This window comes from Capricornis sumatraensis, chromosome 21 (assembly GCF_032405125.1).
Source record: "Capricornis sumatraensis isolate serow.1 chromosome 21, serow.2, whole genome shotgun sequence".
NCBI lineage: Eukaryota > Metazoa > Chordata > Mammalia > Artiodactyla > Bovidae > Capricornis > Capricornis sumatraensis.
In genome coordinates, this window is record NC_091089.1 from 43,498,753 (window position 1) to 43,516,683 (window position 17,931).

The 17,931-nt window shown below is 41.9% G+C and overlaps 1 protein-coding gene across 3 annotated transcripts in view; it reads left to right on the plus strand.

Annotated features, from left to right (window-relative positions):
- Positions 1-17,931, plus strand: part of PTPRM (protein tyrosine phosphatase receptor type M) — a 655,853-nt gene that overhangs the window by 385,986 nt on the left and 251,936 nt on the right. For all 3 annotated transcript variants that reach the window (XM_068993577.1, XM_068993579.1, XM_068993578.1), the window contains exons 10-11: positions 4,788-4,989; positions 7,715-7,817. In XM_068993577.1, the coding sequence (XP_068849678.1) occupies positions 4,788-4,989; positions 7,715-7,817 (305 nt within the window). The remainder of the gene's footprint in view (positions 1-4,787; positions 4,990-7,714; positions 7,818-17,931) is intronic.

Sequence of the window (17,931 nt, forward strand, 5' to 3'; positions counted from 1 at the left end):
ATTTTCAACTGGAATGGAAGGAACTGTGTGTATGGAATTTTCTTTTCCCTGTGAACCTTCTGATCCATCACACCCGCTTCTGCTGATACCTTCTTTCCTCCTAACACCTTCCCCTCATTCTCCTTCTAAGGCACTTTTGCTGATCTTTCCTACATTTCAGTCAAATTTTGAACTTTTCCCTGAAGTATCCTAGGTTCTTGTGTCCCCTGGAATCAGATTTAATTGTTACTTCCTCTGATTGCTTATGCATGCATTGAAGGACCTAGTTAAGGCTGGCTGGCATTGCAGCCATGGTCGGAGATGGTGTGTTATCCTGTTTTCACTCTCTAGGATTTGAGACTTAGTCATGAGAGGGGAAGAGGATGCTGGAGTGACTCAGGCACCAACCTGCCAATCAGAAATCACCCAGTGTGTGCTCATTCCATCTCACCTAGTTGATCCCACGTGTGTGATCTGCATGTCAGTTTGTTTTCAGCATTGGTTTTGTATCGAGTCCCTGGGTTCACCCTGGGACGTCAGGGTTCTTTGTCAATGGAGGTGTTGTTAGAATCGACTTGGCCTTCAGCCAGAGAAATGTCCAGGTGTGAGCTGAGACCTGGACTTCCCTCCTGGGAGTCCCTGCTGGTCATCCACAGCCTGGTACTTGCTAGGCACTTCCCAGACATGCTGAATGAGCAAATGAAAAAATAAATACCAAAAAGGCACATTACACTTGGGTGTGAGCGTGGAGCTGGGTGCCCTTCAGACATACCACTCAGGAGGAGAGGTGCTTACTGACCATCATCAGCTCCTCACAGGCTGTGGAGTTCAGAGTCAAGTTCACTCTGTTTCCAAGGAACCTTTTTATCCCTGGAATTCAGACTCCCAGGGCTCTGGATGAGTTTTTGGATGGAGGAGCCTGGTAGGCTGCAGTCCATGGGGTCAGGAAGAGTCAGACACGACTCAGCGACTTCACTTTCACTTTTCACTTTCATGCATTGGAGGAAATGGCAACCCACTCCAGTGTTCTTGCTTGGAGAATCCCAGGGACGGGGGAGCCTGGTGGGCTGCTGTCTCTGGGGTCGCACAGAGTCGGACACGACTGAAGCGACTTAGCAGCAGCAGCAGCAGCAGCAGCATGCACTTTCTGACATTTTGTGGCCACTTGGACACAACAGAGTTGCTCTTTAGGGATTTCTTAGATGAGGGAGAGGGTTTGCTATTTTTTATTTTTAAGAGGAGTTTATACACGCATTGTGGTGGCTCACTGGTAATGGATCCACCTGCCAGTGCGGGAGACATGAGTTGATCCCTGGGTCAGGAAGATCCCCTGGAGGAAAGCATGGCAACCCACTCCAGTATTCTTGACTGGGAGATCCCATGGACAGAGGAGCCTGGCCAGTTACAGTCCATGGGGTTGCAAAGAGTTGGACACGACTTAGCAACTAGACAGCAACAATATGTGCATTGTTATGGGTCAGGGAGAGAGAATTTGTGCTTTTAAATAAATTATTGAGTGTTACTAAAAGAGAGTTAAGAAACCCAGTCTAGCTGATCCTGCAAGGTCATGGCTAGAGGTGAGCCCAAACCCCTCAGCTGTGGTAAAACAGCAAGTGCTCTGATAAAGCCTTTGCTGTTTGCTTTGCCATTGGCACCAGCAGAGCTGACATCCTCCTTGCTGCATTCTGAGTGTGTCTGTGAGCGCACACCTGCTCTCCCCGGGAGTTCTCAGGAGAACATATACTGAGGGCCAAATATTTACCTATCACAGTGGGATCAAAAAGAATAAGGTATCACTCTTCAGAAAAAAAAGAGACAGTTATATGGAAAGTTCGAATTCCTTTGTCGTGTTTAATCACGATTGCAGACCACAAAGAGCTCTTAGCACACTCCATGAGTTACTGCCGGATGGATGGTGGGGACACCATCACAACTGCCAGGGTTTAGCAGATCCAGAGATCCTCAGGGTGGGCTTGGGAAGGATTGATGAATATGAGGAATGCAAGCTCCAGTTCGAGACAGGGTGGACACGTCTTTGGTTTCCGTCTTGAACTCCCAGCAGTCTCTTTGAAATCTTTCCCTTCTTGTTGTTATTGAGTCATTAAGTCATGTCGGGCTCTTCGTGACCCCCACAAACTGTAGCCCACCAGATTACTGTGTCCATGGGCTTCTCCAGGCAAGAATACTGGAGTGGTAGTCATTTCCTACTCCAGGGGATCTTCCCAACCCAGGGATCAAACCCACATCTCCAGCATTGCAGGTGGATTCTTTACCACTGAGCCACCAGGGAGGCCAGCGTGTTCCGATTAGGCTGTGTCATAACTTCTGGGTTACATCTCTCCTGAACCTACCAGATTGCTCCCTCCCCCAAGTCAGTCACCACATTTGAGTCACGTGAGACCCCAGCCCAGAGCACTGTGCTTGGCACCCAAGAGACATGCAGTGGAGATGTTGTGAATGAGTGAAGTAATGGACGTGGGGGGAGTGGTTATGTTGTCACAGCTTATATCTGCTTTCTCTGGGGCTGTCAGGGTGGGAGTCAATGTAAGCAGCTAGGTACACAGAGGTGGCATTGAAGTCACTGGACAGGAGCACGAGTGCACTCAGTCTTACTCTTGACTCTGAGGAACCTTGAGAAGGAAACCAGCGAGAGGGTTAACAGCAGATCTGCTGCCAGACTCTGATGGTGTCGCGCGCGGCGGTGATTAATACATACAGCAAACATTTTCTTGCCATTGCTTAGTTGATTCAATCTAAATATTCTCTCAGAGAGGTCTCCTTAATTATAATGACATGGTATAAACATAAGAAGAAAGAATGTCAGTTATCACTTGGTATAATAACAGTGTTAGTGTTCATGCACATAAATTATAAGTAACTTTAACCTATTCGAAAGCAAGAAAAGTGCTCAGTTTTGCAATTTAAAACTTTTGAATATGCCGCATTTAAAAATTATATCATTACAACCAGGAGAAGTTAGTAATCACCCTTAAAATGCAAGTTCTTGAGGAGCTGATGAACTACTTAGAGTGAAATTCTTTCAAGCATCATTTGAAAGGGCAAAATTTAAAGACACCTATGTTGTATTTATTTTCACACAATCCAGACTCATCCAGGGTGCTTTGAACTCTGTTTTGTGATAAACATCATGAAAACTTCCAGAAATGCACTGAGTCCAGAATGGCAGCTCCTAGTCATTTGGGCATTTTAAGTTTTAGTTAATTCAAATAAAATGACTCACAGACGTAGAAGATGAACTTAATGATTACCCAAGGGGGAAAGAGAAGAAGGGATAAATTAGGAGTTTGGGATTTACAGAGTGTAGGCTATGAGCAACCTAGATAGCATATTCAAAAGCAGAGACATGACTTTGCCAACTAAGGTCTGTCTAGTCAAGGCTATGGTTTTTCCAGTAGTCATGTATGGATGTGAGAGTTGGACTGTGAAGAAGGCTGAGCACCGAACAATTGATGTTTTTGAACTGTGGTGTTGAAGAAAACTCTTGAGAGTCCCTTGGACTGCAAGGAGATCCAACCAGTCCATTCTGAAGGAGATCAACCCTGGGATTTTTTTGGAAGGACTGATGCTAAAGCTGAAACTCCAGTACTCTGGCCACCTCATGCGAAGAGTTGACTCATTGGAAAAGACTCTGATGCTGGGAGGGATTGAGGGCAGGAGAAGAAGGCGACGACAGAGGATGAGATGGTTGGATGGCATCACTGACTCGATGGAGGCGAGTCTGAGTGAACTCCAGGAGTTGGGATGGACAGGGATGCCTGGCGTACTGAGATTCATGGGGTCGCAAAGAGTCGGACACGACTGAGCAACTGAACTGAACTGAGCTGAACTGAGGCTCCCTGGATGGCTCAGTGGTAAAGAATCCACCTGCCAATGCAGGAGACATGGGTTCGATCCTTGAGTCAGGAAGATTCCTTGGAGAAGGAAATGGCAACCCACTCCAGTATTCTTGCCTGGGAAAGCCCATGGACAGAGGAGCCTGGTGGGCTACAGTCCATGGGCTTGCAGAGTCAGACACGACTGAGCACATATCCAGCTTGTTGTTGTTTAGTTGCTAAGTTGTCTACATCAACTATGCTTCATTTTTTTAAGGGATTTTTTCAAATAGTAATAAAATGAAATAAAATGTTCAGCTTCTCAGTCTCACCAGCCATGTTCCTTGTGCTCCGCTTATGGTTAGGGGCCACCGCGCTGAATAGTGCAGAATAGAACCTTCCCATCCTGACTGTCCTATTGGACAGCTTTGCTCTAAAGAAGAAAATGAATAGGCCACATCATAGACACCACAGTCATAATATCAAGAGCTGCTGACGAGCATCTAGGATTGATTCTTGGAGCAGATATCTTTGCCCACATGGAGCAGAATGCTTAAAAGTACCCTTATTCCCAGTAGACAGTAATCTCTTCAGTGCAAAACCAGACTCTGGCCCCTGGGTGAGAGATGAGGCCATCTCCTTGTTGGGTCTTATCTGTTTGAATTGGTTGCCTATTTTGTTATTTTGTTTTAAGCCATCTATGATGTAGTTTTCCAAGATGACATTTTGAAAGCAAACAACTTCAAGGTATTAGCTTAAACATGAGCTCATTCTGTCTATAAAAGTAATAACTCGTAACAGTTTTGGCCGAGTTCCTGTGCCCGTTCACTGGCTCCAGGATTCGAAGAGTCCAAGGGAACAGGAGAGCTTATCATCAAGCTTCTGACAGTGCATGCATCACGGGGGTTTATTGGATAAAGACGCCATCTTGGTCCATCTGCCCAGACACTTCATCCCATTTTTATTCTCTTACAGATCACGTACAAAGCAGTCAGTTCCTTTGACCCAGAAATAGATCTATCCAATCAAAGTGGAAGAGTTTCAAAACTGGGAAATGAAACCCACTTCCTGTTTTTCGGACTGTATCCAGGAACCACGTACTCCTTCACCATCCGAGCCAGCACAGCTAAAGGCTTTGGACCCCCGGCAACAAATCAGTTCACCACCAAAATATCAGGTATCATGCATTCATGAGCTTTGTCTTTTATCAGAAGTAGCCTTTGAGTACTGTCTCATTCCCGTTGTCAAGTGTGGAAAGTTCACCCAAACGTACATGTAAATTCATATTTGGGAATGTATGAAAATCAGACTCATGAAATTCAGTGAAATGCTACAAATATTTACCAGTCGGGAGCTTCAGATCGTCATCCTGGTCAGGAAATAGCAGAAGATCCTGTTCTGAGGACCCTCTGCCCTCTTCCATCCCAAGTTCCCAGAGCAGCTGGGTTGGGACAATGTCTGTAAGGAGATCTCTCATGATGAAATGCTCAGCAGAAAGGCAGCTTTACGTGGAGTCCCTTCCTGAGGGCTCAGCCTTCCCTGGATCTTCACCATTGGTGGTTTCACAACCAGAAAAGAGAGGTGTCTACGGGCAGTGGGGAGCAGGGGGAGCCAGGCACTTATATCCGCCAGCTCTTTTCTTGTAGAGACTCAATTATGCCACCCAACAAAAGACGTAACTTGGGAAATATTTCTGGGCATGTGCGACTGTGCAGAAAATGTCTTTGAGCTTCAGACTAGAGGAAATGGAGTTACCATCTGGTGTGGGAAATGCAGCAGCCATAAGCACAATTCCAGGAACATTTTTCTCTTCCATTTTCCCCCTTTGGATCCAAATGCAGAAGTATTTGAGTTTGGGCTGTGACTGGTTGCGGGTTAGAAGAGCAGGGTGGGGGTGAGGGAGGTCACTTCTCATCAGTCAGGGTTAGCCAAGTGATAGCCTGATTTTCATGCCTGCTGTCCCTCATCCCTAGTTTTGTGAAAGGTTTTACGTTTTCCTTTAGAACTAAAGGGAGGAAGATAAACTCAAGTACTGTAAGCATTCTATTAGGTTTTGAGAGAGGAGGGAGGTTTGGAATTTTGATTTTAAGCAGGTATAGCTTAAGGGATAACTTTGCATTGTGTAAGAGTTAATTTATGAGTACAAACTTAACTTGAAGTTTAATAGGCACTTGACAGTTGATAGAAAGTTTTAGCTCATAAAAGCAATGTAGAGGTTGGGAAAATGACATTAAGTGGTACAGATGGGTGAGTAGAAAGACCACTGGGCATGGAATCAGAAAATTTGAATCCTAGCTGTAATTTTCCCAAGTACTTCTTCTCTAACCTTGATCAAGTGAATTTACCCTGCATGTAAATCAAAATGGTATTAATCTGGTATATGAATTTATCATGGAGATTTAAAGAGGTCATGTGTGCCAACGTACATAGCTTCACATCCCCCTTTTGGGGGTAACTTCTCCCCATGGAAATCCTATTTCCAAGGTTATTATCTTTAAGAGGCTACTCTTCTAGAAACTAATTCATTTTTCCCATTTGTGTCAGATAAAAGTTCTGGTTAGCATGAGTCTGATCACTCTTAGCTCATCAAGTTCTGCAGCTCTGTCCCAAAGCAGAGCCAGTTAACATCTTAGTTATGCTGGAAGGGTTCCTTAGCAGCAAATATTTGATTTTTATAGTTCAAAAAAAATTTTTATAGTTTATGGACCCCCATTTTCTACTTTCATGGACCTCCAAGAATTACTGTCTATACAAAATGTGATTTCTGTGTCATGAATTGAAGTTCATTTTTAGTAGAAATTGAGCTAATTTTAGTGCTGAGAAAATCCAATAGATGGACCTGAGCTGTAATCCATGTCTTTTACATAAAAGCTTTTTATATGTAAGAGATTTTAGAAACTGTTATTTGCAAAAAAATTATCTTTAATGTTCTCATCAGGTACGTAGACCTGAGGGTCTTAAAAAGGCCATGTGCCCCCAGCCCCAGCATCACAGCCTTCATGAAATGATATCTCGTGTCCACAGTGATCACAAAATTATTCAAGAGCTCCATTATCTTGTCATAATTAGACTTAATCTAGAAAACAAAGAATGCCCAGAAATGGCCTTGGAAATAGGATCTGTGCTGAGAAGAGATTGAATGTTTATAGAATTATATTTGCCCCACTCTCTTTGTCTGTTATCCCTTTGAGTTCCCGTAATAACCCTACAGGATAATTTCTCCTGTTTTAAAAGATGAGTAACCTAAAGCTTCAGAGATAATAATTGTCCCTGAGCTATCATGCTGGTCGAAACAAAATGCAGCAGAAAGTCAAACCCAAGCCTTTCTTACTTCAACTCAGTATCTTTCTCTCAGTCGTATTTTCCAGAAGAGCCCACAAGTCCAGCAAGGCCCTCTGACTCCTAAGGACCTCTTCAAATCTCCAATGAACCTTTGGGACACAGAAACCTTGCCTTAGATGGGAGAACTGAAATGATCAGTTTTATGATCTTAGCAATTATTTCTTAAATTTACATTTAATTTTTTGAGAAAAACATATGTACATAAAAACACACAAATTAAACTTATTTTACAGTTTGCAGTATAATTACAATGAGGTGCATGAATGTATGGGTGTAATGGCTACATCCATCAAGGGAGAACCCAAATCAATAAACAGTATTACCAATACCTCCTAAGTCCGCTCATGACCCCTCCCAGGTTAAACTCAAGACCAAAGTCAACACATGCTGATTGTAACAGTTGTCCCTCGTGTTAGGGGCTGGGCAGATACATAAAGGCTGTTCATGGCAATTTATTAACAGACTAAGTGTACTGTGTTCTTAGTGCTCATTGTAAATGAAAGTAGGAAGAAAAGGCAAACCAGAAATCATTGGTCTCCCACCTCCTGCATCTTCTCCAGCACCCTCCATGCCGGCTTATGAACTGGAGACGCCCTTGAATCAGACAGACAACACAGTGACGGTCCTGCTGAAGCCTGCACACAGTCGAGGTGCACCTGTCAGGTATGGAGCCGAGAAGGGGTTGTTTTAGGTGAAAACCCAAATCAGATGGGTTCATTTCTTCCATGTGCCTGCTAGGGATTTGCCGCAGACCTCAGTCAGCATGTAAAACCGTGCCCTTGTGAGTTCTAATTAAAACAAAGGACTGAGGGGAAAGAAAGGATACAAATTTACTATTTGTACCCATCATGGAAATCTATAATCCTTTGATGTGAGTGATTAAGTGTTGTGTAAGAAGTTTGATTCTGATGCACATGGTTGTTCTTTGAAGTTAAGGAACAAAAACCCCAGTCTGTTCAGAGGTGGCTTTTCTCCTAAAAGGTAATTGCTCTCTGCAGTTTAGTTACCCATGGGCAGATAGTATCAGTGTCCTGAGCTGTATTCCTTAAATAGACATTGTGAGTTATTTTTGTCTATTTGTTTTGTTTACATGGAGTTTTAAATCTTTAATCTTTAGTAAACTGACTAATCTTTCCATTGAATGTGTACTATATAACTATACTCTTTTAAAGAAACAGGTAATTGGAAAGACAATTGTGAAGTCTTTATTTGAACAGTTAGGTTTATTACCACCATGTAGACCCCATTTCTCATCAAATGATGATTTATATAGCCAAGAAATTACAAATTATAACTTTTACAGTGAATGAATAAAATAAATGTATTCTTCTTAGGAAGGAGCAAAGGAATGCCTGAATAACTCTTGAATATGAACTTGTCATAAGCTCAATAATTTATATAAATGAAATTTCTAGTCATTTCAGAAGTATTCCCATATTTTGTGCTATCAGAATCGCTTCCCTTCAAAATAATCTATTCCTTTGAATAGCATTCTCCAAGGAAACATTTACATTCACAAATAAGGCTGTGTGGGGTTCATTTCCCTGTGCGTTTTGTAGACTTTTATTTCATTAACCTTCTGAAACCTGGCCTTCTTTGATCACGTTTTCTCTACAGTATCAAAGAGTGAGTCACTGAACTTCCTTCTGCCTGATAAGATATATAAGTTTCAGTTCACAGGCTCAAGATGAAAAACAGACAAGAATTAGTTGATAGAGAGATCAAATTAGGGTAGAAACAGACATTTTTATTTGAAAACCCTACAAAATGGCAAGAGACAATTTTTAAATTACTCTGCTTTCTCAACGTAGTAGCTCCTGTAAGGGATTTTGGATGGCCATTCATTGGTGCAGTGAGTGAGAATGATCTGAAATATGTAAAAGCTCTCTTCCAGGTGTAAGAATTATTTCTGCAAGAAAAGCAACACCACTGACACTACCTATGCCCTTGGAGTTGATATGTGTGGTGCTGAGGGCTTGCACAAACTGAATGACCCAGACTCACCCTCATTAGATGTCTGTCCAAGACCCAAGCGTACCTATAACCGCAAGTCAGACTTTGTTCACTCCAGAACGCTGAATTAAAGGAAAATGCACTCTCCAGCCGTGGCCTTTAGAACATTGTTTTTCTCTGACCAATTTAAGAGCTGCCCAGAGTCAGCAATAACAAGCCATGAGGACAGGAATCAGGGTTGTGTCGAAAGGCCTCGTGATGACGTGAGAGGGCAGAGGTCATTTACTTTGAGAGCCTCCAAACTGAAGGAGGCTGAAATCCTAACCATTTCTCCCACATTCTGTTCTATTCTTACAGAAACTCCGTCACACTTTTTCGGTTCTTTTTGCTTCTTTCCTCCTAACCTTTTCAGCTGGATTGTCATCTGTATCTTTGTGTAGGTCTTTCCAAGTCTTAAGTTTTCCAGTAACATTTCTTTGGGCAATCCATGTTAGTCCTCTCCCCAGAACTCCTTTTCTTGTCTTTCAAATTTGTCAATTGTGTCCCAAATGACTATTCATGTTTTCCACCATCTGCCTTGCTAAGACATGGTTTTGTTCTTTTCCTTTACATCTTGGGCTTCCCTGTGGCTCCGATGGTAAAGAATCTGCCTGCAGTGTGGGAAACCTAGGTTCAATTCATGGGTTTAGAAGATCCCCTGGAGAAGGGAATGGCAACCCACTCCAGTATCTTGTCTGGGAAATCCCATGGACAAAGGGGCCTGGTGGGCTGCAGTCCATGGGGTCAAAAAGAGTCAGACATGACTGAACTACTAACACTTTCACATTTGTTTTTAGGGATTCTGGAGCTTTACTAGTTAATTGGAGACACCCGTGGGCTTTTTATTTCTGTCTACAAAAATACAAATTCAGATGCTGATCAGGGTGTCCAAAATGCAGGTGCCCCATCATTTCATCAGGCCCAGCTCTAACTCTGAGAAGATTTCAGTTTATGTTGTCATATGCTCTTTCACACCTGTCATACCGCCTGATTTTCTAAGTTCAGCACTGTTTCGCTTTTATGAAACATCATCTTGTTATTAGCTAACCATTCCTGGAACTGGCCAGGGTCACTTTGCATTCTACCTGTATTATGCCTGCTTTCACAATGTTAGCAACTTGAAATGAACAAATTTACTATTTGTGTCCATCATGGAAATCTATAATGCTAGAATAGAGATCAATTCTTGTGGCAAACTCTTACATATTATAAAGAAATCCACTACAGATGCTACCATTACTGGAAGGATGCTTGTCTTAAATGGGAAAATTTTATTGGCGCAAGTTTGAGAAAGGAAATTATCTCAGATTCACCTGTCAAAAATATTTTTTTGCAGAAAAATGAATATTCTCTTCAAGGGATTCATTATTATAGTGCAGCATAATGGGACTGATTATCTATTGAGTAGATAGAAGCCCAATATATCTAGAAAGACTAGTTTGGAAAAAAATTGTCTATAATACTCTCAATCTAAATGGGTTATATGAAAATTTTCAATTTCATTTAATGTTTAGAGAAATAAGAACTCTGATTAGGGAATCAGAGGGACGTAAAATATAAAGCCATAATGTAGATTGAAACATTTGAACACATCTGGAAATTTGCAAAATGCACATGTAATCAAACTGCAGTACAAGAAAGCTTTTCCCAAATGGTAAGATAAATACGAGAAGAGGAAATGGAAGTGAACATCTGTTAGCTTTCCTGGATTTTGCGCAGTATTATGTGTTCAAAAGTACTGTCATTGTGTGATTGCAAAGAACCCATTCTTTCGATTGATTTGATTTTTCTTTAATCCATATTCATTGGTGTTGAAAATTTAGTCATACTTCACTGAGGCACTTCACTAAGTGAGGTGGTTGTATATTGATTCCACTACAGACACTCAACTTGCTTAATGCAGATTCTTGAAATTGCACTAAACTCTCAGTGTAAGTGATTGTTGTCTTTTTATTGATCAACACACCAGCTCTGTCACATAAAATTATTTAAATCCCAAGATGGCCAGGAAGAACACAAAGTCCATCATTCCGGCAGGTAAACAGGCACCCAGGACAGAATTTTAATGTCTGTCCATGGATTCATTTTTTTTTTTTCCTTTAATAAGACGAGGAGCAGCTTCATTTTCTTTTACTCGTTTAGAATCACCTCTATTCGCTCTCTTCTCCTCTCCACTGTTTATTACATGCAGACACAGTCCAACAGAGAAAACCCTTATAATCTGGCAGTGAAAGAGCAACTCTCTAAATAAAGAATGAGTCGCACACAAAGTGTTGAGCTTTTCTTGCACTGACAGAAGTTCTGTCTGTGATTTTACTCCCGTGATGTATGTGTTTGTATTATAATCTGCTCTGTGCAGTAACCCTCATTAATGATGTTTTATACCTTCTAATGGGCTGTAGCTTGAGACTCAATCACGTTGTTGTAATTCAAATGACTCTCATTTTTGTTCTTTAGGCATTGTTGCTTTAATTTGTTCATAAATGTTTTGGAGCTCTGTGTCTTCTTAATTAAAACTCAGAGCTTGAATATGTTAACTAATTAAATATTTTGATATTCATTTCAGTGAAATGTTCAAAGATTACCAAATCATTCTTTGATTCATTCATTCAGGAGAAACTATTGAGTGGGGAAAACATCTATTACAGTTGTGAGTCTGCAGGGAGAAGGGGAAGGAGGGCAGAAATCACATCAGCAACCAGGACATTAACACTGAGGCTGAACTGTGTGAATGTAATTTTAATTCATGGCAGCAACTTTGTTCCTCTAATAAAGAGAAAGCCCCAATTTTTTTGTTGTTATCATTGAAATATAGTTGGTTTACAATGTTGAGTTTAATTTCTGCTGTACAGCAAAGTGACTGTTAGACATATATATGTATAACTTTTTCAGATTCTTTTCCACTATGGTTTTTCATAGGATATTGAATATAGTTTCCTGTGCTACAGAGTAGGACCTTGTTTGTTCGTTCTATATATAATACTTTGCATCTGCTAATCCCAACCTCCCAGTGCATCCCTCCTCCATCCCCTGACCCCTTGGCGACCATGAGTCTGTTCTCTATGTCTGTGAGTCTGTTTCTGTTTCCTAGATATGTTCATTCGTGCCATACTTTAGGTTCCACATGTAAGTGATATCACATCATATTTGTCTTTTTCTTTCTGGCTTACCTCGCTTAGTATGGTAATCTCTAGGTCCATCCTTATTGCTGCAAATGGCATTGTTTCATTCTTTTTATAGCTGAGTAATATTCCAGTATATCCATACCACATCCCTCCTCTTTACCCATTCATCTGTCGACAGACATTTGGGTTGCTTCCGTGTCTTTAGCCCTGATTATTTTAATGCTATGCATTGGTAGTCATCAGAGACTTATATGTGGTTGGCCTCTCAGTTGAATGCTTCCTCAACAGATAGGTTTAAAAAGCAGTTTGTGGATAATTTCTGTGGCTGAGAATTGGGGCCAAAATCTTAAAGCAAATAGGAACTTCATTGAATTAATAAAGAAGAGCAGAGGGCATAAGGAATTGAAGGCATATTTTGCCTTACTTTTTCAATGTGTGTTCTAGTTAATTAAGATTTCAAATGAGATAGGAAATATTTCTTGCTAGTCAAAGGCAAGCATAAATGCTTTATTGATCTAGACCACTTCTGATTTAAAAACGAAAAACTTGCATCATGTAATAGCTGCAGTTTCATACAGAAGTCAAGAATTTGTTTATTTTTATATAACATATCCATATTTTTGTTAGACTGATTTTGCTTGTATTTGGCATCATGGTAGACTGAAAACGTGTACTGTTTTCATTTACTCCTGTCCTTTTTCTTCATGCTGTTTTGCCTTACATAGTAAAGTAGGAAACATGTACTGATATTTAAGGCTTGTTGTTAACTTCTGATGTTTATTTTTTACTCATATTACTCATCAAGGGCTTCCCAGATGGCACTAGTGGTAAAAACAAAAACAAAAACAAAAACGCCTGCCAGTGCAGGAGACATTAGAGACGTGGGTTCCATCCCTAGATGAGGAAGATCCCCTGGAGGAGGGCATGGCAACCAACTCCAGATCCCATGGACAAAGAGGCCTGGCGGGCAACAGTCCACAGGATTGCAAAGAGTCAGACATGACTGAGCATGCATACACTCATCAAATATTCTTTTGTAATAAATTAGGTAGAAAATTTTAAAGGCATTAAAAGATGCTATTTTTCTCATTATACAGCTCTACTTCTCTGAAAAATCTACTCTTAGTCTTAAAAGAAGGTGAAGAGCAAATTTTCATTCCATCGAGAATAAAGAGGCAGTAGAACACGGGGTCGCTAAGAGTTGGACACGACTGAGCGACTTCACTTTCACTTTTCACCTTCATGCATTGGAGAAGGAAATGGCAACCCACTCCAGGGTTCTTGCCTGGAGAATCCTAGGGAGGCGGAGCCTGGTGGGCTGCCGTCTATGGGGTCGCACAGAGTTGGACACGCCTGAAGCGACTTAGCAGCAGCAGCAGCAGCAGAGCAATTGTATTTATTTAAAGAAAATGTGTTCCATTTCTCAAACGTGTTCCATTTGATCTTGGCGCTCTATGGGAAATGAGCTTTATTCTCCTTGTGGGCCTGCACTCACGTCTCCAGCTGGGTATAACACAGCAGTTTTTGTTAAAGAGACTCAGTGTGAGAGCACCAGTGAGTCTGTGACACCTGCCAACTCGGATGGGACGGTGCAACTAACCTTGTCAGTAAAAGGAAAGAAAGAGGTCGTTATTACTAACAGAAGGTGTGAGATAATCACACACTTGGTTCTAAGAAGTTACCTATCTTAGGAGTTGCAGTTGTTGGCATACGATTGACTATGGTTTAGAAGTTTGATGTTAGGAAGTATGGACCAGATCTTTCTTAACATTTTTTTTAAAGCAGCAGCAATCTTTGTGATTGTCTCCCATTTCTAAGTCCCAGTAAAGACCCTATCACTCTGTTGTCACCACCTTCTTAGATGCCTTGCTCTCTTCCCCTTCACGCAAGAAGCCTTTGAGCGTTTCAACATTCTAGGCTTCTTGTAAAGATTAAATGAGGTAATATTTTTCAAAACTCTTCAAACAGAGCTTCGCACACAATGCTATGTAAGTGTGTTTTGCGCTGGTACTCTTCAGACTATAGCATAAGTGGCTCACGTTGTTTCTTTTCAGAAGACTAGCCATAGACTTCTAAGTTTTCCTTTGTTTGTCTTATTCTCTTCGAAACTGTTACCACAAAAATCTGATTTGACATGAAAAATAAGAATTCCGTAACTGTCTCTATCAATAAATTCTAAGTAGAATTCCTATGAATTCTGATCTCTCTCCTGCATTTGACAGTTTGATTGCCTCTGGCTACCTATTTATTTCTGCCTTTTTGAGTTTTGAGGAATTGATGCTATAAATAGGTAATGAACTGTCCCCCAAATGTACGAAAACTCTTTAAAAAGGTTAGGGGTTTCCCTGTTGAACCCTGAGTCATTAGCTAATTACAGTCTTTATCAGCTCTACTGAATAAGCTTAACCGTAAAACAGAAGGAATCCTATCTTCTGTTTTGTTGTTTAGATGCTCAGCCGTGTCCAGCTCATTCCCTTCTTGTTATTCAGTCTCTAAGTCATGTCCGACTCTTTGTGACCCTGTGGACTGTAGCCTGCCAGACTCCTCTGTCCATGTGACTCTCCAGTCAAGAATACTGGAGTGTGTTGCCATTTCCTTCTCCAGGGACCTTCCTGACCCAGGGATTGAACCCACGTCTCCTGCATTGACAGGCAGACTCTTTACCACTGAGACACCTGAGAAGCCCATAGAATGACTCTAAAAGTCAAGTTCACTATATGCCAAACTGACAAAGAGTCAATGAGACAATTAACTTGTTTGGCTCAATGCAATCTGATGTTCTGTGTACCCTCAAACAATCTGCTTGTCCTTTCACTCTCTTAAAAGAAAGGTATTTGTGATTCACTGGGCTGGCCTGATCTGGGGATGAGAAGTGTGTTATACTTACAGAGGTTTGGCGTGACTGGATGGGAGGAGAGGAAGGGAGATGGGCCTGGATCAGGTGACCGCATGCCCCACACCAGGGGACGAAGGTGCAACTGCTAGGCTGTGAGCAGCCATCCAGGGCTTGACATAAGGAAAAAGTGTAGGAATGATCAGCCGGAGCCTGGAGGGCAGGTTAGCTGGGTAGGGTGAAGGGCAGATGTGACAGAGGAGGTGCACCTGGGACCCCCAGCCCTGCCCGGGTTCCTTTCATCCACCCAGTCGGATACTGCTAACCCTTAGAGCAGGGCTCTTGTAAATACCAAACGCTAATTCTCCTTAGGAACAGGACTTCGGGGAACCAAAAACATTTAGTTTTTCAGAAGAAAAATAGAGAGAATGTATCGCCTAATCGGGCTGATTGGTGATATTAACAGTTGAAAGTATTATTGAAGTGAATAAAAACTAGCTCAGCCATGACTCTGATAATTTATTGGAAATTACTTATCATTTGCAAATAATTTTTAGACCTCAACTTCTGTAAACAGCAAACAGGCAGCATGATTAGTCCCTCTTACTCAGAAGAACCTTCTGGAGCATTCTGTTTTTGCTTCTCTCTACATTCCCTTTGCTGTATCACCCTGATGCCTTTGCCCTGAGCCTATGCTTGGCACTTTGGGGACGATTATTGAATATTATACATGTTGGGATGTGTTTCAATGCCTGTGAATGGATGAGGCGCAGTGTCTTGCTTACTGAAAGCCAGAGCACAGAAGGAATGAATGCTCCAGGACGCTGAGCGGATGCGTGTGGCTAACTCTTGACTGGGGGCAGGGAAGACTCAAGTTTTTGATCACACTATTTCTCATCTTTTTTCTTTTTCATTCCTATGCCCAGAGGAACCCGTGCTTGTCTCTGCAAAGATAAATGTCTGAGGTTAGAGCTACAGATTACATGAAGGCCCTTGAGCATTGTTTATAGTGGAGGTCATACATTATATGTGACCACATCCCTGGAGGTGAGGTCAGTAACACTTTGCACCCCCTTCCCACACTAACCAGGACCCCAGAAGCCCCCCATCGGGGAAGGGAGGCAGACGTACAAGTTGAAGTCACTGTCCACTGACGATAGAGAAAGTTACTTGCTGTTTCTTTGCCCTCATCTATCTGGACCACAAGTAAATCTTACATTTAAAACCTGTCTGTTGTAAACCCAGAGACCCAGAGGTTGCAAAGGCCTTAACTTGAACAACTTACCACCTGATTGACGAATCTCAGCACTGATCGGCCGTGAGCTCTCGGTACCACTGATCTTCCTAATCACGATTATTGATTCCACAGAGTTGAAGGGATGGGTTTCCAGACATGTTCCCAGCTAAGACTGAGAACCTTTGGGAGACAGGATCTTGAACATTTTGATGAAGACTAACTGATCTCACTACAGATGCCTTGCTTTCATTTTTTCAAGTGTTACAGTCACGTAAGGGCTTCCGAGATAGCTCAGTTGGTAAAGAATCTGCCTGCAATGCAGGAGACCCCAGTTCGATTCCTGGATTGGAAAGGTCCCCTGGAGAAGGGATAGGCTACCCACTCAAGTATTGTTGGGCTTCTCCGGTGGCTCAGATGGTAAAAAATCCACCTACTGTCTCACCATCCTCGTACTGTGTCTTGAAGATAAAGATGCTTCGTAGATATTTGGTAAACAAATAAATGAATAATTGGCTAATGTTGGTGCTCAAATTTCTTACAACACTTTGGCACTGTTACAAAAGGCAAGATTTTCACTAGACTAATAACCTCAGAGAGCTCTTACCACTTCTCACTGAGCAGGACTTATACCGATACTAGACAGGAAACACTATAAGGAAACGCAGAGAAATGAGAAAATGGGACACAGAGAGAGAGGGAGACCTGGGTTCAATCCCTGGGTGGGGAAGATCCCCAGACACCCCACTCCAGTATTCTTGCCTGGGAAATCCCATGAACAGAGGAGCCTGAAGGACTGCAGTCCATAGGATTGCAAAGAGCCAGACATGACTGAAACAACTAAGCGCGCACAATCTCATAAATACATGAGAAAAGAATACAGGTTCGAAGAGGCTGATAAAGTCAATCTCCAGTAAAAGCCAGTCCAGGGAGCTGCTGAGGGCTTCGGGCTTTGGGAGGCCAGGGTCCGCTTGTAGAGGACCTGACCACTCTCCGCAGGTGTCAGCACCTTGTGGTCCTATGGGTGCAGGGCATAGCCATATAATAAGAACAGGTTTTGTCATTGTCCTCAGCAGAGAACATGTGCTCAACCAGCACTTCTAAATATACACAGTGTAATTGTTTATGATGAGAACAACGAAGCACTGAAACATGCTGATGTGCCTTCTATCTCACCAAAAACTATTTTATTAAGTCTGTTATTACATTATGCTTGTGAAGGTTACCTGTACTTGGGTTTTCAGCATCTTCATTTAAGTAACACTTCATTCTTCAATCTGATAGATATAGAATGATTAGGGAGCATTGTTCATTTTTTCCATATCATCATATCCCTTTGGAGTTGTTCTCTGTGTCCCAACCTTTCATTTCTCTGCGTTTCCTTATAGCATTTCCTGTCCAGTATCGGTATATGTCCTGCTGAGTGAGAAGAGCTCTCTGAGGTTATTAGTCTGGTGAAAATCTTGCCCTTTGTAACAGTGCCAAGTGTTGTAAGAAATTTGAGCACCAACATTGCCAGTTATTCATTCATTTGTTTACCAAACATCTATGAAGCATCTTTATGTTCAAGACACAGTGCTAGGATGGTGAGAA